The sequence below is a fragment of the Tupaia chinensis genome, unplaced genomic scaffold (genome assembly GCF_000334495.1).
Source record: "Tupaia chinensis unplaced genomic scaffold, TupChi_1.0 Scaffold000290_1, whole genome shotgun sequence".
Classification (NCBI taxonomy): domain Eukaryota; kingdom Metazoa; phylum Chordata; class Mammalia; order Scandentia; family Tupaiidae; genus Tupaia; species Tupaia belangeri.
Genome location: NW_006159775.1, coordinates 3,118,817 through 3,146,348, shown reverse-complemented (window position 1 = coordinate 3,146,348; position 27,532 = coordinate 3,118,817). Strand labels below are relative to the sequence as shown.

The 27,532-nt window shown below is 35.8% G+C and overlaps 1 protein-coding gene across 1 annotated transcript in view; it reads left to right on the top strand.

The window, feature by feature from the left end:
• The window catches only part of ASXL3 (ASXL transcriptional regulator 3), a 170,149-nt gene that overhangs the window by 79,401 nt on the left and 63,216 nt on the right, over positions 1-27,532 (top strand). Inside the window, exons 7-9 of the mRNA XM_014588632.2 lie at positions 1,130-1,247; positions 2,225-2,344; positions 13,332-13,495. Of these exons, the coding sequence (XP_014444118.2) occupies positions 1,130-1,247; positions 2,225-2,344; positions 13,332-13,495 (402 nt within the window). The remainder of the gene's footprint in view (positions 1-1,129; positions 1,248-2,224; positions 2,345-13,331; positions 13,496-27,532) is intronic.

Here is a 27,532-nt window from a genome sequence, read left to right as displayed (position 1 = left end):
ATTGCTAAATTTTATGGTCACTGACTTGAGCATTCAGCTAATACACTTTGTAAATAAAATGGCATCATTTTGACAGCAAACAGATATACAGTTAATACAGTATTTCAGGAGATTCTGACGACTATTGGTTAAAAGGCATTAATCAAGTGAGAGCTGTAAAGTTGGTAGGAATTAGACAGAAAGCAGGAATAAAAAGGTTTGAGACTGTCTGTGGCCAGCCTTTTAACCTTTTGAGGAGTCTTAGCATTCCTGTGACTGCGTTTAATGGCTCTTCAGTTTCGTGTGCTTAAGACCCTTTTTATTACAGGTAATTTTCTGCATAAAGCAATCAGCTAGATAAGCTGTATTTCAAAACTTTTAAATGTCTTTCATTACATTATCATCACTGTGGTCGATTCATTTATGAAACACAAAGCACTCCCATTTGGAGAGATTTATTCTCGTATCATTTTCTTCCTGGATTTGCTAGAACCCCGTCATGTTCGTGTTCTGAAGGTTAATGCCCAAAGTCAAGCAGACAGAAGCCAAGTGCTGCAAGGTTTCCAAGATTAGGACTGATTCCCTTCACAGAAATAAATGATTCCTGCCATGTTCAGTGATTTTGTGCAGTGCTCCCCACGGCTGAGTGAGTGCATCAATACTGTAGTCCTTACATGCCGTACATACTGATGACACTCAGTGTTAACTTGATTGACTGAACGGTGCACTGGAGAGGACGCACCTGCGAGAGAAGTGCAGACACATATATTTTTATCCTGGTTTCGAAACATTTATTTTACATTTATTTTACTTGGGAGCCATAGTTTCCAATTCCATGAGCTCTCAAGCCTCACTGCTAAGGTAGAACAAACCGTTAAGTGCCGATTTTTTCTTTTCTTTTCTTTTTTTTGGTCAGAATTATACTGAAAATGGTCTCAGGTTTATCCCCTTATCCAAAGCCTGATTTTATGTATTTGAGGGAAAATGACATGAAGGTGACTATTAAGAATCCAGATAAATTAGGGATTCAGTGGAATCTAAGTTTCTTTAGAGGTTCTGTCTGACAATGGGCAAATGGATCGTTTAATTCAATTATGAGAAATCATTTTGGCTATGTTTTTACATTATATTTTATCATCATTTTTTATAGGCTTTGAGGCAGCAGCAGAAAAGAAGAAATGGAGTCTCAATGATGGTAAACAAGACTGTTCCTCGTGTTGTTTTGACACCATTAAAGGTGTCTGATGAGCAGTCGGATTCGCCTTCAGGTAAAGAGCTGAAAGATTGTATGCCTGGCCAGTTTCTTCCCGGAGGATACTTTCTCACTGAGAGAGATGTCAGGATTTTTTTTTTCTGAAACCGAATAGGATTTCCACTGGAGGTTTGGTTTAAGTTTTTTATACCTTTGACGCTTTCAGGGATTCAGAGACACAGATTATTTTCCAGTTTAGAAAAAAGGCACCAGTGTGCTCATCATCATCACATCACTTCATTTGCTAATGTCAGAAGGTGTAAGAAAATGTGCTGTGATGCTAGGTGGATTTTTGATGTGGCTTTGGCTTTTGTCTGGATGATGAACTTTAATGGTAGACCACACGCTGATGTGTAATGCCATCGAAAACAGTTCTCCCGTGAGTGCGAATTTGTGTTTTCAGTCCTCTGCTGCACAACTAGAAATTCTGTATTCGTTTTTGTGTTCTGACAACATTCTTCTCACCTCAGTGCAGCCCTGACCTTTTCTTCTAATTTACCTTCTGTCACTTTATCAGCAATGTACCATTCGATTTATTATAGATTAATGTTTGCATTTTCGGCTCTGACTTCTGTTCCTACCTATAAATAACATAAAGGTATTTATAAAGGCCTGATCTTTCTCTCTTTTCAAGGTTCCATTCTTCTTTTATCTTTCTATCTCTGTCGTGTATCATCTCTAAGTGGCATAACATTGTTCAAGCTTATTCGTGTATTTTTACAAAAGATCTGATTCTTTCTTTTAAAAGCTATCAGATCAGTGTAGTGTTTTTGACTCCACTATTAGGCCATCTGTTCTTGCTTTTTGTTCTGTTTGATTGATTTATTGGGCTTTTCTCTTTATATCCAGTAGAGGAATCAGATTGTGGCCAAAGGTAGTGTATTAACTCTTAGAAAAGGAGATTTTATCTGTGGTTCTTAAAACAATTTTAGATTTTTCTTTTCAAAGACAGGGAGAGGAAGATAATGACATAATAACTATTTCCTTTTTTAGGATCCGAATCTAAAAATGGTGAAGCAGACAGTTCAGATAAAGAAATGAAACATGGGCAAAAATCTCCCACTGGAAAACAAACAAGTCAGCACTTAAAACGATTAAAAAAGTCTGGTTTAGGTGAGTGTTCAATAGACTGTGACATTTCACATTTTAGAGATTTATGTCTTTTCAAATAAATTGTGTAAAATCCTCTGAACTTCTTTTTAGTGGTTAAACAAGGAAATTGAAAGATCCCTCCATTAATTTAAGCCAGAAAGAATGCTAAATAAGGAAATGTCGTAATTACAATTGAATGGCCTTGTTTATTACTTAATTTGTGAATCATATTATTGAATGAAACAGAGGGTACAGACTGAAAATGGTATATGTATTCAGATAATTATCTGCCCAGTCACAGTTCTATCTAATGTGTCACGTTTTGTACATGCAACTAGATTTCACTTAATTGGACTATATTGTATGGAAATATATATATGGCTTTTATTAAGGGTTTGTTGAACTAGGGAGTACATTCTCCTTGGGGTCTGCTGTAGTCCAAGTGCTCTGTGTTGTTTTTTTTTTTTGGTCTCTGCTGCTTGAAATACTTACTTGTGCCTGTCTGAAAAGTAATGTGAGCTCAGAGAAGTGTGGGTGACATAGTCCATAGGTTTTGCAAGTCAGCACCAAGTTTTTCTTGTAAATACTTCCTTCTGCATGTCTTTTCATCAGAAACCCAAGAGCAGCAATCAGGAAAAAGGGAGTATGAGAATTAAACAATCAAACAAAAACTGTATTCTGGAGCTGAACATTATAATTTTCAATAATACCTGCTTTGTTGAATGACCTGGACTTGATCACTTCTTTTCTCTCTCTGTTATTTCGCCTGTGAATGGTTATAATGCTAGTGACCTGGGTTATTATAATATTTTCATTATATATATATATATATATACACACACACACACACACACACATACATACACACACACACACACACATATGTATAATTGTATTTATTATGAGAGAGATAGAGACAGCACCTCTGACACACCTCTGACATGCCAGGACCCATCCCCAGCCTCAGCCAGCCTGGATCGTGGGTACTTATGTGTCTGATATACTTGGGGGGGGGTTTCCAGACTTGAACCTGCAACCTTCCTATGTGGGTCTGCCTCGAAGATATTTGTACTGCACCATTTGTAGCCTATGATATTTTTGCATGTTTTTGATAAAAATTGCAAATGTATTTCATTGAACTTACTACTAGTTCTGCCATTTACTTTCTTGACAACTCAGGATAGTTATTTGCAAAGCTTTTCTGCTTGTAATATTCAAGCAAATTTTAACCTATTTATATATGTTTAGTACAGTTTTATCAAAGGCCTACTATGTACCAGGCATTTTACTAATTCTTAGGAATATACTTTCAATGAAAAGCCGTAAGTAGGATTGATGTAGATAGATAAGAGACCTTTGGGAAAGCAAAATTTACTTTTTATTCCAATTCTTTACATATACCATAATTACCAATTTTATGTTATGTTCCAGGCTAAATAATTTTATTTTTTTTCTTTGTCTAGCCCAAAATGCATCTATGCATAGTAGTGTATAACCACACTTACATACACACTGACATATTTTTTCTAGTCCTCTGTGTGTTGTTAAGTAGTTTAATAAAAGTAGCTTCTGAAATAGAAAACTACAGTGGGCGCATGATATGTAAAGAATGTACTAAAAAAAAATCTAAAATTATACCACATTACCGTACACTAAATGATTTACAGGTCAGTGACCTTTAGTTAAAAACAGTCTGGTACCAGCCTCAGTAAAGTAAATGCCATATGAATGTAAGAAAATTCAAGATGCAAGAGCCTGTCCATTTATTTACTTAGTTAACTTCAGGACTGGAAATCAACAAGACTGAGTAGTGTGTTATCAGGATCCTTTAAGGGGCTTAGGTCTTCAGTTGGATCATCTGCATTCTAATTGTTACCTCAAAGTCCATACCCAAACAGGGAATCAGAATTGAGAGTCAACTGAAAGATATAAATGCTGATATATCCAAGTGTGCTCTTTGGAAATTCTGTATGCCAATAAACATATGGCACCTTAAAAGTTATGTGGTCAGAGTACTTAGGCTGACTTATTAGCTAATTATAAATGTAATAAAGAAGGGCCAACAGGTGGTATAGTGGTTAAGATGCTAGACTCCCATGTGGCTGACCATGGTTTGAGTCCCAGACTGGCAGCTTGAAACTGATACCAGGTACATGTGTGTGTGCTGAAAATCCCAAGAGGAGAATGGAGGAGAAGGAATTGTGGTATGCAATCCCCAATGGGGGTGGTCTCTCTCTCTCTCTGCCTCTCTGTGTTGTGTGTGTTTCTCCTGTGAGCGCTTGCTTATGCCCTATAACAAAAATCTCTCTTAAAAAATAATATAATAAAGAGGCCACTATGGTCTTTGTAATGTGTTGTGTTTTAGACTACAAAGTAGTAGAAACAGCGAAGCTACTTTAATGGAGGAAAGAAGTGTATCACGTTTACTGTCCTTTTTTAATGAAATGGTCTAAGTATTTTGACATGTTATCAAATTTGATTATTGAATTGTGTATAGCAGAATGATTTTCAACTTATAGCTAAAGAAACTGAGGCCCAGAAGAGTTAAGGAGGAGATTATCCTTAAATGACACAGCTAAGATACGAGCCAGAGCATATCTAACTCCAGAGATTAAACCATTCATCTTGGATAAAATCTGAATGTCAAAACATCTAGCCTGTATTTTAGACTTGTAGTACTATTTAGGAGCACAGCACAATCTGACATGCTGAGTATAACATAGTTGTTAAAGTACAGGTACATTAGTTACATGTGGATGAAAGCTAGCAACTCTTAGAGATTCTGATCAACCCTGTATCAAAAACTAAAGGTGGAAAATGATGAGATTTTAAATAAATCAGTTAAGAGCTGTACCCTTAACCACTTAACAGTGTTTAAGTCCCGTGCATGACCAACTGCAGTTTTAGTCCTGTGCCCAGAAGTTTGAAAAACATTTTGGGTGTGTGTTCATTATGTGGCCAAAATCCTGATGGATGGGCAAATAAAGAAAAAAATAGATTGTGACATAACTGTGCCCCATCGGTGGGTGTATACTGTTTCTCTCTGTGTCTGTGGTGAATGCACATGTCTTCTTGCAATAACTTTTACAATTGGGAAAAAAATAGTCAATTAAAGTAAAAATCTTTCAGAAACAAACTGTAGTTGATTTGTCCACAAGAACTGCAGCTGACTGACTAACTTAGCAAGCAGCTGAATGTATTGGCTTATTTTGTGCAAATAAAGTCAATAGTTCTTTTCTTTTCTTTTCTTTTCTTTTCTTTTCTTTTCTTTTCTTTTCTTTTCTTTTCTTTTCTTTTCTTTTCTTTTCTTTTCTTTTCTTTTCTTTTCTTTTCTTTTCTTTTCTTTTCTTTTCTTTTCTTTTCTTTTCTTTCTTTCTTTCTTTCTTCTTCTTTTTTTTTTTTTTATACCATAGGCGCACTCCCAGAGAAACAGAGACAGGGGAAGATAAATTTCCCTCCTTGGGGAGATAGCCATGATGCATTCCCTTCTCCATTCTCCTCTTGATATTTTCAACACTTTTACATACACACCCACTGTGACTTTCAAACTGCCAAGTCTGGGACTTGAACCATGGTCGGCCATGTGGGAGTCCAGTCCTTTACCATCATGCCAACTGCTGGTCCCAGTCAATAGTACTTTTTAAGTTTCCAAAATGTGCCCATCAATTTAATAAGACATGAAAAAACTTGAAAATGAAAGACTTTAATGTTACTAGCTCTAGACAATAACCCACATCTCTCTTGGGTGAAGAAGTTTTTGGTGTACTATGAGAATCAAGATGATATTTAGTAATCTGTGAGGTGCACTTATGTAAGTCTATTCTGTCTGTGCTTATGTTGTTAGCTCTTGAGAATGACGACCTTCCTGTTTATTTTTGTAGTCCTTTCTGAACTCATTATATCCCTCCAGTTGAATAGATGCTGAATAAGTTTTGGATGAATAAATGGTCATAATTAATAGAAAGGAAAATAAGTTTATCTTCTTGAAAGTTGGTGAATCTTACAGGTTTCAGCATGATAGTGAAATTACTATGAGATAAGGACCTCCATACATGTGTTTTTAACCATCTTGACCTTCTCCAGATAGGGGTAGCTGTATATAAGTCATACCCTTTCAAAACCATTCTTAATTAAAATATGCAATAATTCTGTTCTAATTTAAATGGATAATTCTGCCACAAAATCTGGTACAAATTGGACTTCAGAGTGTAAGTCTACATTTTCATTTTCATTGTGAGGTTTTTCTAGTAGTGAAAAACAGACAGACAATAAAACAATTTCTAATTACCCCTTTAGTGTTTCATTTTAATCTTTGACAATTACTTAATTTGTCAAGTTGCTTGATATTCATCCTCTTCCAGGTATAACTTTCACTTGGGTCTTGGAATGTAATGAGTGTCACCCAACACCCAGTGGATTCCAGTGTGTTTCCCTGAGAATTCTGCGGTAGAGGATACCCATGGTCCTCTGCAGATCCTCTGCATATGGCCCAGTATCACTGGAGAGAGTTAGGAGTACACAGTAAGAATAAATAAATAAATACATAAATAAGTGAGCTGGGGAAGCAGGTGGCATGGAGGTTAAGGCTGCTGGATCCCGTATAGCCTACCATGCAGTTCAAGTCCTAGACCCAGCAGCTTGAAAATCATGCATGGCGTGTGTGCATGCATGTCGAAAATACAAAGAGGAAAAGGGATTACAGTGTGGCCGTCTACCCTGCAAAGGGAGGATTTCTCACTTTCCCTCTGTCTTTCTGTCTATCTGTCTCTGGTGAGTGCACACATCCTATAGCAAACTTAAAAAAAAAAATGCTTCAGTATTTCTCAATAATTTTTGTTTTAATGGAAATCTTGAAGTTCTTATGAGAAATATATCACTCAGCACAGTATACCTCTGCTGTCGATGTAAGTGTTTTGTTTTGTTAGTTTGCCCTTGGCGAGGGTTATATATAAAAGAGTATAATAATATTTTTCTGAGTAACATTCTGATGGAATAGATTAGGTAACATGGAATGAAAGAGTGCAGCTGAATAACATAATGGTTCTAATCATTATCTCGGATCATGTTATAGTAAGATAAAAACAAGCAAAGGAAAACCTTGATGGTCCTTCTCCTATCAGGCTTTATCCTGATACGCATAAAAATAAATGCTGACAATGTTTAGAAGGTGTTTTTTATATTATCATAAGCCTTGAATGTTACTATAACTAATATTATCAAATACCAGAAAGAAGAAATGTCATCTGGTGAGACGAAGGGTAGATGCTGGCTAAAATGGGTTTTGTTATGTGTTTTTCTAGCCTAATTTGTTGTTTTAATAGCTTCTATCCTTGTCTTAACAAAACAAAAATAAGACAAAAAATTCATTTAAACTTGCTCATAGAGGGAGTCAGCAGAAGATGCTGGACACATGCCCAACCATAGTTTGAGTCCTAGACATGGTAGTTTTTTTTTTTTTTTTTTCCCCAATTTCTCTCTCTCTCTTTCTGGTCAAATTAAAAATAATAATAAATTAAATAATTCTTTAAAATAAAAATACTTGTCAATGGAGTTACTTACCCATAGAGTTTGCAGAGTCAGTCCTTTACATTCCCACCTCATTATCTTCATAGCACTTAGAGCATGGATTTGTGAGCACTTTAAAAAATCCTTTCAAGATCACTATGTGTTTTGCATTTTGTAATTCCTCATATATTGCCGTGTTAAATGTAAGTTCCTTGGATTCAGAGTCATTGACCTAAAATAGTTTTTAATTTTACTTATTTCTACCCAAACTCACAGTAGGAATTTTAAAAGTGCTTGCTAAACAAATCTAAGTGTCTAATGGTTATCTGCCTCTGCGGAAGGCGTTTTAATAAATGTCTTTCTTGAGCCCAACTTCTGGGATTCATTCCAATGTATATTTTTTTTGGCTTAATCTTTTTGTAGCAAAGAATTATAACTTTGCTGGTTTTGTAAAATGTTACTGTAAAAAATAATCAGTGCAGAAAAACAAAAATAAAATGCGAATAACCCCACATCCTCTCATTCGAAATAATTATCCCTCATGTTTTATAAACATTGACATCACTAAATGTATATCTATAACCAGAGTTCATCTTAGAAAACCTTCATTATACTATTTTAAGGAAAAGTACTAAATTAATTTTAGGCCAAATCATTTTTAAAAATCTAAGGCCAGAAAGTAAAACTGTTAACCATTAAACATTGCCACAAGATGTATTGTATCTCAGTATTCTCTCAAAATTATTAAGAATATAAAGAACCAAAGTAAGAGTGGTTATCTGTTTAACTACTTATTTCAACTTTGGACAGTATATTAGACATGATAGGGAAATAATTACACTTACAGTCCCTTGTGCCTCCATAATTTTGTTATATTAGTTTTTATTCTTTTTTTCTCTTCAGTAAATCATTTTAATTTGACAGGTAGTACCTCTCTATTTATGGGGTTCATGTTATATTCTATGTGTATACATTGTGGAATGATTAAATTATTCAATTAACATAACTATCACTTCGCCACTGATCATTTCTTTGTGGTAATAGCATTTAAAATCTATTTTAGTGATTTGGAAACGTGCAATACATTATTGTCAGCTGTAGGCACTGTGACTTGCCAAAGACGACTAGGACTTATTCCTCCTGTCTAACTGAAACTTAGTACCCTAGATTAATATCATTCTTCCCTCCTATATTGTATTCTGATCCTACACCTCTGCTAGTCATCATTCTACTTTCTACTTCTGTGAGTTTGAACTTCAGATTCCACATACAAATGATATCATACAGATCTATTTTTAAAAATACCAATTATCTTCTGCCCTCTATGGGACTTAACACAACCTAAGATTGCCTAAACTTTTTGATGAGCGTATTTGAATCCATTTGTGTTTATATTGGACAAAATGATAACTTCAGATACTACGTCTTCTGCTTTGTTTATTTTTATTTTTATTACTTTTTAAAAATTATTCTTTTTTCCTTTCTTTTTTTTTTTTTTGTCAGAAGACAAGAATGCTCCCTAGAGAGAGGGGATAGAGAGAGAAATCATTTCCCAGTGGGATACAATCATGCCACAATCCTTTCTTCTGCATTCCTCTTTCCTGTAGGTTTTTAGAGTACACACTCACATGTGTCTGGAGTGTGTTTCAAGCTTCTGGCGCTGGGACATGAACCAAGTTCAGCCATGTAGGATTCAGCTTTGCATGAATAGCATTTAATTACTGTGCTATGGGGCCAGCCCTGTTATATTATTTTTTTAACTCAAGATTGAAAGCATTTATATTCAATTTGTTTAGCAATTAATTCCTGTAACTTGTTCTGTAACCCTAGTATTAATAGACTCACTACCCCTCATAGAGTTTTTATAGGACTATATTGATTCATATTGTACATAATTAGATTTTCTTCTCTGATACATTTTTTCCCCCATAGACTTTATACTTTATACTTTGAAAGCCTATTTTTTGGAGAGGTTTTCGCTATAGGGCACATGCGCCCACCAGACAGACAGAAAGAGACATAGAGACAGAAAGTGAGAAATCACCCCCCAGGGGGGATGGTCATGCCACAATTCCTTCTCCTCCATTCTCCTCCTGGGATCTTGGGCATGCACGCACACACGTCCGGCGTGAGTTTTAAGCCACTGGGTCTGGGACGCAAACCATGGTCGACTACGTGGGAGTCCAGCAACATAGCCATTACGCTAACTGCTGGTTCCTTGAAAGCCTGTTTTTCTTCTCTCAGATCTCTCTTAGAATCATTCCTCTCCAGTTTCTCAGAGACTGTAAAGACCTGTTTGGTTGTGAACTCTTGTTTTTTTTTTTTTTTTTCCTTTGGGGGTGGGAGGCGTTCCTCTTGTCTGCTGGCCTGTCTTTTGCATGTGTGCCTTCTCTGTGTGAGTATGTCTATGTCACTGTATGTGCCCATTGTATGCATTATTCCTGTGTGGGTTCCCGTCTGGAAAATACAAGTCTTGAAGTCAGCAAGCTCCCCACTGATTAACAGACACTCTAGAGTCCTCTGCTCTTACTCAGATTTTTGGTCTTGAAATAATAGAGAATTTTCCTGACTCTTTTGGACACATTCTATACTGCCCCAATTCAGTTTTTACTGTGTGATTAGCTCACTGTCTTTTTGTCCAGCACAACCCCCTACTGTGGCAATTTGGCAATTGTTGCTTTTCTTCTCTTCCTTACCCTTCCTCAGCCACCTTACCCCCGATAGGCTAAGTGTCTGAAAGGTAGACACTAAAATGACCACATCTTTTTTCTTCTCTGGGTGCTGTAGGGAGATAGGAGGTATCAGCTTTAATGAGATAAGACAATCATATATAATTGGATTGTGCTTAAGCCAATTAAAAGTACATGTGTAAGGATAATTAAAATGGAATTAAATATCCTCTGTGGCAACAAATTTAGTTCATCTGCTCTGTCTTTGTTCCAGAATCATAAAATATATTTTTGCTTAGATGGACGTCTTTGAAATAAATTGTTGGCTTTGTCATAAAAGACTATGTGTCTCTCTGAAGTTTCTTTTCTCTATGATGTTATGATATTCTTAGAGATTTTGAATCATACTAAATAGTAATAGCACAAGTCCCGTATATTCCATGGTAGCTTACATTTCAAAAGTAAAAATAATGATCATAAATTGCATTTTTCTCAATTTCCTAGCATTCCTAGCCCTAGTCAGAGTTGCTCTAAATAAATGACCTCAACTCTTTTATAAGAAAATATTTAGGCTATATAGTAAGAATTAAGCAAATTCCTTTCTCTATTTTTTCAACATTTCTGCCTCTAGATTTTACCTTGGCCTTTACTGCTGAGAAAAGAAGCTTCTTCCTAACTCCCTGTGGTCTAGGATTTTTTTTTTTTTAATTTCAAAATACTTCAAATATACAAAAATACAATAAACATGTGCTAACAAGAGACAGCTATATACCTATCACCTAGGCTCGGTAAGACTTTTTTAAATATATGCATCTTGTTTCATTTGTAAGTGACATAAGCCAACAAATGTCTCTCTCATATTGTCCTTATTTGGGAATAAAGGTTACATTAATTTTGTAAAATGATTTGAAGAGCTTCTTTCTCATTCCTTCTATATATAGTTTTTTTTTTTAATTAAGAATATTCACTGTTGGTTATTTTAGCAAGGTTCTTTAAGGGATTATTTCAATTTTGGTTACTTAAAATGTTTTCTGTGTCTTTACCATCATTTTAATTTTTGAGAGACATGGTTATGAATGAAGTTCTAAATTTACCCTCTTGGTCCTTTGAGGATACCCCCTGTCTTCTGCTATTTACTGCCGTGGTTTCTGTACATCTTACTGTCATCCCTCAGGAGATAACCTACCATTTGTTCAAAATTATTTTTGAGATTTTATTTTTATTTTTGATGGTTAGAGATTTCAAGTTCCTGGAAGGAGGAATTTTGGTGTGTTGCTTTACCTAAGAACTATCATCATTTCAGTTCTAAAAAGTATTCCCTCCATTATCTATTCAAATATTTCCTCTCTACTATTTGCAGCATTTTTCATTCTGAAACTCCTCTAGATATACATTCTGACTGCTTATTTTAGTCTCTGTATTTCCTTATCTCCTATTAATTCATCATTTTCTTATACTATGTTATAGATACTTTCTTTAGCTCTCTATCTTAATTATTCAATAATTATTTTCTCTGCTTTGTCTACTGAATATTTTTTAAAATTCCTAAAAATTGCATTTTTATTTCTAGAAGTTATATCTTGTTTTGTTTAAAATCTGACTATTCTTTTATCATAATGCCCCATTTGACGTTATTGTAAAAATATTTCTTCTTTTGTCTTTAATGATTTGAAACAAAGTTCAGGCAACTCTTTCTGTCAAGAGCCAGAAACTAAGTACCGTAGGTTTTGTGGGCCATGTGATTTCTGTAACAGCTCTTCAACTCTGAATTGTAATATAAAAGCAGACTTAGATAATATGCAAATAGTAGATATTATCATGTTCTAGTAAAACTTTTGTTACCAAAACAGCCACTGGACTGGGTATAGCTCATAGGCCATGTTTTGTTGGTCCTCGATTTCAAATATATCTTTATAATCACATTCACGTGGGCCCCTTAGCTCAAGTAACTGCGAATGGCAATTCTCCTATGTCTCCTACATCAGGGACTGTAGCTTATAGTGGATTATTTTCTTGTGTGTCATGCTTCTACTTTGTGAACTCTAGATACAGCCTTCCACTGGAGGCCAGTGTGCCTTAAATTGTGGAATTATCTTTTGAAACATATTTGTATTTCAACTCTTACAGCTAATATTTCTGTAAAAGGTTGATTTTTAAATTATCACCCTCAGAAATACCCAAATATGAATCTTATTAAATTATCTAGTGTTTAGCGTACTGCCTGACAAGTGAGAAATAGATGGCTATTATTGCTATCATTATTGCTATTAATAGTGATAGCACTGTTGTTTTATTAGTGGCCCTAGGTCTTATAGAACTTACATAAGTTGTAGTTGCTACCATGGACAAAGACTAGATACTAAGACTGGCAACAGAGAAACGTCAAGTTACCTACAAAGGATATCCCATCAGGCTGACAGCAGATCTCTCATGGGAAACAATGCAAGGAAAGAATGGGAAAATATATTCAAAGTGTTAAGGGAAAAGCAATAGCAACCATGGATACTACACCCAGCCAGATTCTGCTTCCAGTGTTTTTGAAAATTTTGACGAATTAAAAGCTCATAATTAAAATATTTATTAGGACCAGATGCTACTTTGAGTTACAAACATAGAAGCTATTGATTGAAATATTCATTATAAAAATTAAAAATAACTGAGGTTAGAAAAAAACACAATGAAAAAAGTTTTCAGAATTCCTTTTCTGAAAAGCATTTTTAAAAGAAATAGAATTAAACATAGTATTGAAAATATATGTTCAATAAATACATGCGTATGGATGTGCATTTTCCTCAGTCTGTAGTGAATTCATTCCTCTCGCTTGTTCATCACAGGACACTTGAAATGGACCAAAGCTGAGGACATTGACATAGAAACCCCAGGATCTATTCTTGTCAACACTAACTTGAGGGCATTAATAAATAAACATACATTTGCTTCCTTACCTCAGCATTTTCAACAATACCTCCTGCTTTTGCTCCCAGAAGTGGATAGACAGGTAAGTAGAAGTTTTAGACATTTGATAACAGTCACTGGTAATATTATTATGAAGAGGCAAGTCTGTTATCAAAGATGATTGATGTACAGATAGGCTATTTTGAAGTAATATAATATATCTGTGTAATTTATTTATGTGTGAATGTGTGTGTGTGTGTGTGTGTGGTGTGTGTTGTGAACATTGTTTTATTTGATTAATCTGCCAAAACAGAACAATTTTTTTTCTATAGTAAACCAATTTAAGTTTTAAAATACAGTACATGTGGTATAATAAAAACTACAAACCTACCCACATTGGGAAAGGAAAACAAAGAAATCAAACATTTCACTATCAAATAAATCTTTGAAGTAGCTGTTCCATTGCCCAGAGGGAATATTGAAATGCAGCAATAAAAATCCAGGGTTTCTAAGAAATTATGTAAATGTTTTTATTTTCAACTCTTTCCAAAAGGCATTTAAAATTTATGTTTGCAGTTACTTCCTGAGAGTCTATCATCATTGCCTATGAATAATCACCTTTTATCTTTTTTTTAGTTTAACTGAAAATACTTGAAGTATATTTTTGAGATGCTTCTAAAATAAGAAAATACAAATATAGACCCGTAATAGCAGGCATCAATCATCTTCTAAAGCTGTTTCCTTAGGAAAGGAAAGGGGAAAATTTTCATCATGTAAACTTTTATTAAATTTTACAAAATGTATTAGTGGTACCTAGGAAACATTTGTATATTATTGGTATTTCAGTAAATTCTGACACCGTTATTATTTCCAATAGATGAACTTAATGCATGTGAATTTACAAAGTCATTTGTTGAAATGGTAGGCACATTAATGAATCGAATGGTAAGATTGATTCACTATTACTTTGAATGAGTTTTCTTAGCTTTTTATTGAGTTCTGTTTTCCACTAACTTACCATCTCTTTTCATGCAAACTTAAATATGATATGTGACATATATTGCTACAATTTCTATATAGTTCCTTGGTGGCTAATGTTGTTTATATTTAGAATAAGATTGTTTTGATTTGGGGTAAATTTTCATTTGACCAGAGGTTTTCCTCATTCAACAAAAATTTAACTAATCCTGTGATTATGATATATTGGGCCATCAGAAAAGTCACGATGCATTTTTGCGTAAGTAGAAGTTTTAGACATTTGATAACAGTCACTGGTAATATTATTATGAAGAGGCAAGTCTGTTATCAAAGATGATTGATGTACAGATAGGCTATTTTGAAGTAATATAATATATCTGTGTAATTTATTTATGTGTGAATGTGTGTGTGTGTGTGTGTGTGGTGTGTGTTGTGAACATTGTTTTATTTGATTAATCTGCCAAAACAGAACAATTTTTTTTCTATAGTAAACCAATTTAAGTTTTAAAATACAGTACATGTGGTATAATAAAAACTACAAACCTACCCACATTGGGAAAGGAAAACAAAGAAATCAAACATTTCACTATCAAATAAATCTTTGAAGTAGCTGTTCCATTGCCCAGAGGGAATATTGAAATGCAGCAATAAAAATCCAGGGTTTCTAAGAAATTATGTAAATGTTTTTATTTTCAACTCTTTCCAAAAGGCATTTAAAATTTATGTTTGCAGTTACTTCCTGAGAGTCTATCATCATTGCCTATGAATAATCACCTTTTATCTTTTTTTTAGTTTAACTGAAAATACTTGAAGTATATTTTTGAGATGCTTCTAAAATAAGAAAATACAAATATAGACCCGTAATAGCAGGCATCAATCATCTTCTAAAGCTGTTTCCTTAGGAAAGGAAAGGGGAAAATTTTCATCATGTAAACTTTTATTAAATTTTACAAAATGTATTAGTGGTACCTAGGAAACATTTGTATATTATTGGTATTTCAGTAAATTCTGACACCGTTATTATTTCCAATAGATGAACTTAATGCATGTGAATTTACAAAGTCATTTGTTGAAATGGTAGGCACATTAATGAATCGAATGGTAAGATTGATTCACTATTACTTTGAATGAGTTTTCTTAGCTTTTTATTGAGTTCTGTTTTCCACTAACTTACCATCTCTTTTCATGCAAACTTAAATATGATATGTGACATATATTGCTACAATTTCTATATAGTTCCTTGGTGGCTAATGTTGTTTATATTTAGAATAAGATTGTTTTGATTTGGGGTAAATTTTCATTTGACCAGAGGTTTTCCTCATTCAACAAAAATTTAACTAATCCTGTGATTATGATATATTGGGCCATCAGAAAAGTCACGATGCATTTTTGCGTAGAAAAATATGCATGACTTTTCCAATGACCCAGTATTTTCAGTACTTTGTGATAATAGACAGTAAATGCTTATTATATACTTATTGAATGAATCTTGCATGTATAAGCTATTTGCCAATAAGCAAAATATGAGGTAGAAGTAGGTAAAGTTAGGGAGGAAAAGCACAAAGTGTACTGTGTTTTTATCTGTGAAGGAAGACACTCAGAGACAAATTTGAGATCCTTGAATTGGGCCTTGAGATATAGATAGACTTCAAATAAAACAGATGGCTGAAAAGTACCAAGTGAGAGATTCAAAGATACGAACTCAAAAGCTCATTTGGAAGGAGTCTGGATTGTAGGAAGACAATGCAAATGATTCTGGAAAGACAGATTGGAAGTCGATTTTTAAAGATTCTTTGGAATGAAGCGGCAGTCTGACCCGTGTCCTTTTCCCCCTATGTCTGTAATACAGAGCCACTTAGGGGTTTTGAATGGAGCTGTAATGTAATAGGACCATGGCCCTTTAAAGAAATTATTCTGACGGCACTGAAAGAGAATGTTAGGGTGGGAAACATGAGAGTGGAAAGAATCCTTAGAAAGCAGTGTTAGTAGTTTCCTAAAGACATAATGAGGACTTCAGTTTGGGGGATAGCACTGAAATTAAAGAGGAGGAGAAAATGCAGTCATTGTCCTGTTCCTCTTCCTCGTCCACCACCTCTTCCCCCTTTTCCTCCTCTTCTTGTCCTACTTTGGTAGCATTTTTCCATTTTATCTGATAACACTTGAAGCAAGGTACAGGGTGGAGCCACTGATGATTCTATCTAAAGTTTGTGTGACCGAAATAGAGTTGAGGTGTTAAAAATCCTCTTTATTAGCTAACATAGCTATTTCCTCCACTCCAACATAGGTGTAGTTTGCCTTATTTACTCTTCTGTCTCCATTTCTGACATAAGTTTTGACATATGCAGAATATTCAATGAATATTTTTGGAATAAAGAAATGACAGATTGTCCTAGGTTAAGCCAAATATTTGTTAACCCAGGAGGCTAGAGTCTGAGCCCAGTATTTTATTTAACATGTAGAAGTTTCTGTTACTCAGATTTTCCTAGTCACTGTGAGAAATATAAATGAATAAGGCACAACACCTATTTTCAAATAAGATTTAGTCCATTTCAAATAAGAGATTTAGTCCATCGGGGAATTATTTATTCAAGAAATACTTACTGAATATAAATGGTGTGCTTCATGCTGCACCAAGGATAAAGAATACAAGAATGAATCTTGTGAAGAATGGATCTTGAGAAGGAAGAGAATGAGAATAACCTCATGCTGAAATACACTTCACTCACTACTGGGAAATAAGTTTGATACCTGGCTAGCCCTATACCAGATATATAGAAGACCAGGCAGAGCCACATAAATGTCAAACTAGAAGTCTAAGGAAAGTCTTCTGAAGGCTTAAAAAATAAAAACAAGTTTAATCTGAAGATAGAATTAAAGAAGATAGTATGACAAAAAGGATATTTAACCTTGAAGGACTGGTAGATGTTTCCTAAGTAGGGCCAATGGAAAGTAAATTTCACAGAGGGAAGGCATGTCATAAACTTGTTGCTTATATGTTCCAGAAGATTCGATATTGCCGCTAGACTGGAATAGTCCACAGGAAGGAATTGGTAGTACTCTTTGCTGAAGGGGAATATGGTCTGTAACCTGGCTGACCTGACTATAGACTTTGCTCTTTTAATTTTTTTCTGAAGCCAATGAGTACCCTCAAAGGTTTTTCAAGTGAAAAATGACATGCATATAGTAACTTTAGCAAATATTTTAATGCCTGAACATATAGGAGGGAAAGATGGTTCAAAGGATAAATAAAATATGGTTCTTATTTTCACAAACGAGACAGTAGCCCTGTGAATGATAGATTGGACAGGTAGGGAGATTATACTTGGGGGGGAAGAGGGGTGCTAGTTAGAGAAGACCATTGCAGTAGTGGAGATAGAGATATAGGTTTGACCTTGGGCATTGGCCTTGGAAATGAAATGAAAGTAATGAATTCCAGGCATATTTGCAACTCAGAATGAGCAGGAATGAATGAAAGATTGTCTGTGTGATGGAGTGGTTAAAAGTCTAGAAGACAACTGGAGATTTTATCTAGGGTTACTTGGAAGGACAGAAAGGCTCTGTAGGCCTGTCAGCCTTTGACACCAAGGAATTTAGTGTGTCCTCTCCCTCTGCTTTCTTCTCATCTCCCCCTTCCCTTCTGCCTGGTCTCTTTCTCCTTCCCCCTTATCCCTTTCTCCCCCCCCCCTAACTATCTTTTCCTCTCTCCCCCACTCCCCTTTCTTCTCCCTCTCACTGCTGTGCTCTGCTGTTCAAGGTGGGCTCAACTGTCTCTCCTAGCAGGAAGAGACAGGCAGCTTGATCCAGTCAGCAACCACAAAGGCTGCTGTTGTAGTCCAGCTTATAAATATCCAAATGGGGATGAACAACACTGTGTCCTGGGTCAGAATGAGTGAAGAAGGCATGGGAATGTGAATCTGATTACACAGATTAATTTGAGCCAGTAGCAAGTCTGATAATTATGCAAAATACCTAAGAATCTCACTGTGTGAAGGCTTATCGTCACATATTTTTACAAAATTTGAAGCTACTAGCTTTCTTGTTTCCCTCTTTTATTACCCTAGGTTTCTGCTTGCTTTCCAGTGTGAAGTAATCCAATAGGGTTTTTCCTACATGGAATCTATACAAAGCCAGGGGCCATTCCATTATGACAGCCTTAAAATGTGGGAAGCTAAGGTTCCCATTTATCTTGCCAATGCCAAGTATGATAAGCCAACCTCCCTGATAATTTGTTTCTCTATAGTTGTACTTTTTATTCTATCTTTTTAAGAAGCTCTTTTATCTTTGATTATGTGGTTTTTTTACTTACTCCTATTCGTTTTGTAAATCTGTTACATTAAATTTTATATTTAATTTTACTTTCCATGCATTATCTGGCAGTTAACAGAGACTGAACTGAAACTGACAAACATAAAAGAGATTTATTGACTCAGGCAATTAGAAGATGGAGATTAGGGTGAATTTCTGGTTATTGGTCCTGGGGTTCAGTTATTTTCAAGAACTCATGTAATTATTAATTAAATAATCAATTTTAGGGACCAGCAGATGGTGCAATGGTTACATTGCTGGACTTTCATGTAGTCAACTGCGGTTCAAGTCCTGGACCAGGTAACTTAAAACTCATGCTGGCCACATGTGTGTGCGTGCCCTAAATCCCAAGAGGAGAATGGAGAAGAAAGGATTGCAACGTGGCCATCCTCTCTGGGGGCTGATTTCTTGCTTTCTGTCTCTCTGGTGAGTGCATGTATCCTATAGCAAAAAAACTCTTTTTTTCTTTTTCTTTTTTTTGCGAGGTTTTTTGCTATAGGGTATATGTGCTCACCAGAAAGACACAGAGACAGAGAGAAATCACCCCCCAGAAGTGATGGCTATGCCACAATACCTTCTCCTCCATTCTCCTCTTGGAATCTTGGGCACTCATGCACACGTACCTGGTGTGAGTTTAATCTGCTAGATCCGGAATTTGAACTGTAGTTGACTATATTAGACTCCAGCAGTGTAGCCATTATGCCATCTGCTGGTCCTAATCAATTAATTAATTAAAAAAATCTTCTTCCTTCTTAGTGACATTATTTTAAACCTGAGTGCCTTTGTAAGAAGATGGCCACCTGGGAAAACAAAACAAAATGGATGTTTGCCTCTTGGCTCACATGCATAGGAAAGATACTTCTGTCCCTGTGTTTCAAATAAAATACCTAAGATTCACAGTCATTACACTACTTAGAGCATATGAACATTTCTTAAACAGTGAATCTAGCCACAGAAATGGAATATACATTAACCTAAGATAGCCAGGCCTACCATTGGAGCTTAGAGTGTGTTCATCATCTCCTGAAGTGAAATGGTATATTTGTGATAGAAGTCAGAGATACATTAAACATCTATTTGTTTAGATAGTTTTATTAAGGGATGAATGATGGCGAGATGAATTCTTCAGAGGCAACTAGTGGGATAGGAATTGAGTTTGGCTTTTAGTTAGGTTGAGATGTTTCTACTTTAATGCAATATACAGAAAATGATTATATACTCAGGTTTTGAGACTGGAGAAGATGGAGTTAGTAATGAAATAGATATAGGTAACTGTATCCTTTATGGGGTTTGATAAGATTAGAAGATATCATAGTCATCCCAGAGGAATATACATATATTTGTGAGAGTGTGGTTAAGAAAGAGTATGGGATAGAGACAGGGAATTGAAATATCAAATCCATGAGAAATCACCCACATGGAAAACATTCAAGCACCAGTGTCAAATGGACATCAGGGGGTCAGTAAGTAGGATATCTTTCCTTTGTCCCTCCAGATCTACTCTTCAGGCTCCTTCACTCTGATTTGTTCTAGAAGTCTAGCCTGTGTATGGACTACTACATCAGGAAGACCTATGCATTCTGTTGTCATCGTCGTCTTCTTTTTTTTTAAGGTTTTTCCAGCAGGATGTGTGCACTTGCTGGAGAGAGAGAGAGAGAGAGAGAGAGAATGAGAATGAGAAATCACTCTCCAAGGGTATGACCATGCCACAATTCCTTCTCTATTCTTCTGGGATCATGAGCACTCACACACACCCACTGGGTCCACGTGGTCAGACATGTGGGGATCCAGTGATGTAACTGCTGCACCATCTGCTGGCCCCACTTCTTATTTATTTATTTTTGGAGAGGTTCTTGCTACAGGGCGCGTGCGCTCGCCAGACAGACAGAGACAGACAGAGAGACAGAAAGCGAGAAATCACCCCCCAGGGGGGATGGCCACACCACAATTCCTTCTCCTCCATTCTCCTCTCGGGATCATGGACATACACGCACATGCACCTGGCATGAGTTTAAGCCACCAGGCCCGGGACTTGAACCACGGTCAACTACAGGGGAGTCCAGTGACATAGCCATTACGCTAACTGCTGGTCCCAGCTCACTTCTTATTTTTAATGTTGAAATCATAAACTTTTAGAAAATCCATAGATATATTTGAGAATAAATTTCCAGTCTGATGATCTGTTCTCCTTACTCCATGTATTATGACTTTAAGAGTATATTTTCTACAGATTAAGATATTCTCTTACAGAGACACAATGTAACTAGTTTAGATCAGGGGATAACCAGAAATGAGTAGCGTATGACTTTTAGACTCTGTTCAAGTGTACCTAGTTGCCCCAGTAATGTCACTAGTAACTGCAAAATTCAGTACAGAATCTGTCATTGCATTGAGTCATCCTGTCTCCTTCGTCGTTGTCTTCTGGAACAGTTCTTAGTCTTTTTTGACTTTCATGACCTTAACTCCTTTGAAGATAATAAGCAAATTTGAGATTGCATGTTGCTTTCTTTTGATCAGATTCAGATTATGTACCTTTGGGAGGAATATGATAAATGGTATTCTTTCTTCTCCTCTCCTCCTGTTAGGTGGCATGCTGTTTTGATTTGTACCAATGCAGATGTTGTTCTCTTGATCATTTGTTTGAACTCTATCTGTGATGCTTCTCCAGGGTAAATTTGCCCTTTTCCTCTTTGTAATTACATAATATTTTGTGAGGAGTTGTTTTTCTTTTTCTTTTTTTTTTTAATTATTTAACTTTATTTATTTTATTTTGACCAGAGAGGGACAGAGTGGGTGGAGGGGTGGGAGAAAGTGAGAAAGCAAGCTGCCAGGTTTGGATCTTGGGAATTTGGTGACTTTAACTACCACACCACCTTCCAGTCCCTTATGAGGAGTTTTTTAACATCCTTTTCCTCTTCAGACTCTCACTTTATTAATTAATTTATGTATATATGGTTTCATTGTTTCCTATATATATAATAGGTCATTATGCTTAAATTGTCTCACTTTTGGTCAGTGGGAACCCATTAAATTTGGCACCTGTGTTCTCATACATAGCCCTGTCATCTTTTGAGCACTTTCTTACCTTTGGAGGAAGTTAAATAATTTAGATGTAAGCAAATTCTTACAGTTTTATGGTAGGAACAGGACTTGTGATTCATTTATTTAACCACTGTTTATGCAACAGCTATATTGTGCTAGAAGCTGCTAAGCACTGAGGATATAAATATTCAGAAGTTTCAGTTCCTGTCATAAGGGTCATGGCTCTGAAGGTGAGATAAACGGTAAAGCCCATGGGTACAAAACTGTGCCATGATGGTCGTGTGTGTGTGTTGTGCTATGCAAACTTTGGGCCGGTAATTATCTTCTGTCAGAATCAGAGAAGACTTGAAAGAGGAGATGCTATTTGGACTGAATCTGAAAAGATGGAGGAAGTTTACTAAGTAAAAAATAAGTATGGAGGGCATTCCAAAGAGAGAGAAGAATATGTGCCAGTAATATTGTTGATTATCTATAATGCTAGACCTTCTGTATGTGTCATCACTAATCCTTACAGTAGTGCCCCAAACAGTATTATTAACTCCATTTTCTAGGGGGGAATCTTCAAAAAGTTCATAGAAAATGTGCATTATTAAAAGAAAAAATTAAACAAAATGTATTGTGAAAACTCTACATGTGAATTTTATTTATTTTTTTTACCAGCCCAATAAGCTTGTCCTTTAATTCTGTTTTTCTATGAAGTTTTTGAAGTACCCATATATATCTATATATATATATGGAAACAACAGATCAAAAAAAAAAAAAAAAAAACAGACTGGCCCACATCCACATCTTTCATGTAAAGCCAGTGGAGTCAATTTGAACACAGGTTTATTCAAGTCAAAATTCATGCTTTTCCCCCTATTCTACGTGATGTTTCTTGTCCCCAAAACACAAAGTCAGAGATGTGCATGTCTGTCAACAGGTAATTGGAGATGATTAGGAAATAAGGTAAGTGGAGACTAGAAAGATAAATTGGAACAAGCAGCGTAAAAAGGGGCTCAAATGTCAATAAGCAATGTAGAGCATGCCAAGATTTTACACTGAAGCCTGGCATGATTAGATTTGTATTTTTGATAAAGACCTTTGGCCGTAGACTGAGACATAGCGTAGAGAAGGTAGGGTTCTCCAGCTCCTCACCATGCTTGTGGGTCGGCCATTCCATCTTTTCTATCCCTCAGATATGAACCTCTGCTCTCTCTTAGCTTGTGCACTTGCTAAGGGCTCCGACGAGATGCTTTTCTGACAGTGTTTGGCAGGGCCAGGTCCTTGAAATCCACCCAGGTCTCAAGTTACATCTTCCCAAGGGATTTTCATTTCTCTCTTACCATCTGAAGTACCTTATTTTGTTGTTTCTTGTCTTGTTTGCATTTTCTTTTAATTATTATGGTCTATAATTAACTTATTTATGTATTTGTTTATCTTCCACATTGAAATAAAGATCACAGGGCAGTGTTTTTGTTTCCTCTACTTACTGTGCCTGGCACATAAAATTGCTCAGTTTAATGAATAAATGATGTCTACAGGCTGGAAACACACTTAAAAAAAGCTCATTTAACTCATCTGATAGACATAAAAACATTATAGAATGGGAAAGAAAAGTCTAATTTATGAGAGATTAGTTTGCTGGTGCTGCTGTAACAAAATTCCATTGATTTGTGTGGCTTAAACAACAGAAGTTTATTTTCTCACAGTTCTGGAAGCTGGAACTCCAAGATCAAGGTGCCAGCGTGACCTCCCTTGTAGCTTACAGATGGCCTCATATTTACTGTGGCCACAATAGCCTTTCCTCTGTAAGCTTACATTCCTGGTATCCCTTTCTCTTCTTATAATGACACCTGTCATGTTGGACTAGAGCCCCACCCTTATATCCTCATTTAACCACAGTGACCTGTATAAGCCCTGTCTCCGGATATAACCAAATTGGGGGTAGATCTTCATCATGTAATTTGGTGGTGGTGAAGGGGGGAACAATTCAGTCCATATCAATGATTTTGGAAATAAAATCATTAGGAGTGGATAATTAGATTTAGGGGCAAAGGAGATACTGAATACATGTTTTAGGCACTTATTTTTCATTTGAGAATATCTGAAGATTGATAATTTTTTCAAAGAATTTGCCAAAGATGTGTGTGCTCACAAAAGAAAGAGAGAAAAAGAAGGAGAGGGAGAACACGTCTGCATGGAGCATGGTCAACCCAGAAATCCCTTCTCCTCTAGTTCTCTGTCCTTTTGGGATTTGGGGCATGCACTCATATATATCTATCATGATTCTCAAGCTTTCAGATTTGGGACTCAAACTGCAAGTTCATTATTTGGGATTCTGGCTACCTCAATTACCTGGCCTAGTTGATAATATTTTAAAAGCCAGGGTGTACTTGCACATGTTTTTGGCTTATCAGTTGAGGCAGTTGTTAGAAAAAAAGTAAAGATAGAAGAGAAAAGATTTGATTTATTGACCAAAGATTGGAGAAGCAGCTTGCTTAATGAAAACAAAAATGAAAATCTCTGATATCAGAGAGAAGCAAGAAAGAAATAAAGAAATAATTAAATGTGAAAAATATAGTGGAAAGTGAGGGTTTTCAGCGGAATGGTTGTGTATTTGTCTGTTGAGAGGCTAGAGGATTAGAAGTTCCAAGAGAATGGAAAAACTTTGGAAAGCAGTTTGATGAACTGGAGGATTCATCCTAGTGAAAAAAAGTGGTTGCTGAGCAGCAGAGAGGGCCTACTTAGGTTAGGTGGCCATAGAAGTGGCTAGTTAACTGTGTTGTATGTTCTTCACCTAGCAGGGCTAAGTATTTGTGCATCTACCTTGTAACTGATGTGCCAGAAATTAGATTTTGCAAGGGCTGGAAATTTACAAAGGCTGAAATTGTAGGAATTAAAAGACCATAGAGGACTTGTGAGATGCTTGTCAGACTTGTTGTTTATGGGATTAAGGCTGCTTATGGATAAAAAAATAAGGTCAAAAGGGCTAGAGAGAGTGGAGATTTCAGGGAGGAAAAAAATGTGGGCTGGAAGGAAGGTCTGTTGTTGAAAGAAGTGTTAGTCTTAGAATAACATGTTTCAGTTATAATCAGGTTTAGCTAAATAACACATGGGTCAAAAGTCATCTTCTTCACCCCACAGCATTTCAGTTTGGGGATCAAACATAAACCAGGGGCCAGAGCAGCATTGGGTAGTGCTAACAAACAGGTAGAACAATAGGTAGTTCTTCAGTCAGTCTCCATATGGGAATATTGGCATAATAAATTCAGTGTTCAAGTTTGTAGCCAGACATGCCTTTGTACATAGCACTGCAAGATGTGCTTGGTGAATTTTTAGAACCTCCTTGATTATACATAGCAGATACCTCTTTTCTTTAAGAATTTGTATTTTATAAACTATGTCTACACAGAACAATTTTGTGACCTTTTAAAAATATATGGCAGCTGGTAGAATAAATGTCAAGCTAAGTGGAGTCCTATTTGGGTTTTTATTACACTTTCAGATGGAACCTCGGTGATGAATAGGTTGTTGTCATTTCTGTCATTGGCATCATTTTTAAGTGATGTTCTTCTCTGCTTCCATTTGCTCGTATCTGGGCCTACGGGGTCATCTCTGAAAACACTTACAAGACCATCCCCCACACTGCTTCTAAAAAAAATTATGCTGCCTTTTTTTCTTTCTTTTTATTTTTGTCCAAATGGTAATTGTAGCATTTCAGTCCAGTCTTGCTAATCTCCCAGTTTTGTTCGACATTCATGCCTATGCAACTCTGGTTTGTTAAATGACTAGCCTCTGAAGGATATGTACTGTTGTAGGCTCTTTAAAATCCTATCTGGCTTTGTGCTCCTCAGGTTTCGCACTCACTGGCAATAATGCACATAATTTTAACTGTGGAGACTGTCATTAAACTAAAATGGAACGTTTACACAGTCCCTTTTGCAGAGAATTTTGGACTAGGAGAATGAATGTGTGTGTCAGACATTTTACAGCACACGAGAATGTGATTTATTGATTTCTGATGGCTCTGTTGGCATCAGTGTATATATTTAAAGGAGTCACGCAGCCTTTATAAATGCAAATGGGAAAGGGCTTTCCGTCTCTTTCCTCCATGGAAATAGCTCATACATTTTCAATAACTCAGGCTCCACTTAGAGATTGCTCTATGTACTGTATATATTGATTTAAAAATTATACCGTTATTTTATTCCACAAATAGTGTCTATAATGAAATGTCAATTTACCTAAAAGATTATAAAATTCAGAAGCATTAAAAATATGAAAAATACTAGTATCTTAAGCCTTTAGGTAAAAGTAAATGTGTACTTGAGATGTAATTATTTTAATGGAGCTGACACGTTGGCTTTTTCTCTGCTTCTGGAAGCATATCTTAAAGTACTTAGGAGAGCCATTATTCCTTATTGCCTGCATCACTTACTGGTGATAGTAAATCATATGTAGCCCAAGACATTCTTGTAGACCATGCCTGGAGATTTTCATTCTTACCATCCTGGCTTTGTGGAAGGTAAAGAGATATATAACATTTATTTAATAATATTGAAATAACTATAGAAGAAAGTGAGTCCATATTCATTTATAGCTGGTAGTTAACATCGCCTCCTGTTTATCAGAATCTGTGTCAATGCAAGTCAAATGACATGGACTAGACTGAATTACAGATTTGTAAGTAATTGCATGTAATGGGCAATCTAACAAATGGGGCTTTACTTTAGTACCATGTATAACACAGTCGATGGAGGAACACAAACTAATTTAAGTGGAAGAATATATTATTCTGTGTATTAAACTACTTTATCTCTCTTTTATGTAGGATGGTACTAAGAGGCAACTTCATGGCCCTAAAAGATATTATTGGCCATGCATGATCCATAACTATATCGGTTTGCTACTTAATACTGTCCATAAGTATATCAGATTATGAAATAATGTTGTCACCTGATAGTTATGTAATTCCCCTTCATTATATAACTTGTAATAATATATAGGTGTATGTAGTAATTAATGGCCAGTTGATACAGGAATGGAGAATAAAGAACCTTAAACATGCTCTATCTTAAGTATGAAAATGGGGCAATAGAAGAGTTTGAGGAATCATGCATATGGTAGATTGCACATTAGTTCTTGTCATTTTAATAAGGAACATTCTAATGCCAAGGTCACCATAGCATTATGAACAGGTATCATACAGTGGCTCATCCCTAAATCAGGGTCAAAGGTAGAAGAAACAAAATTGATTTCACTTATAAAATCACCTTTGCAACTTCTAGTAGTTATTAAATCCTATTCAAAAAATATAATTGCCCCAGGAAATGTTTTGATTCTATTTGTAAAATGTATTCTAGTTCATTGTAAAAGAATTGAGGAATCAATTGTAAGTAGGAAGTCAACAGCGTAGTAATGTTTGCACTTTTGGATTGATTTGGCAGTATATGTACGCACATTTAATTCCCTTCACTGCTTCTATTTCCCATTAAAGTGACAATAGCCTTTTCCCCATTAATATATTTCTTTGTCAGTCTTGGAACCTAAGGGAAGAATGTCATCCAGATGCCAAAAACCATGAGGAAGTTCTCCAGAAGATAATAAAGGTGAGAGTAGATTAATCGGAGAGTTTGATGAATGAGAGTGACGGCCCCAGAAGGAAATTTTCCTGTGGGCTCAGATGGGAGAGGACTTTATTTGAACAAAACTAGCTCTGAGTGATGGGGGTGGAGGCAAGAGTGGAGCAGTGATGAGGAGCAGATCTCCATGCAACTCCTTCATTCTAGGACTGTTCAACAAGATTTCCTCTCTAATAGAACAAGATCCTATT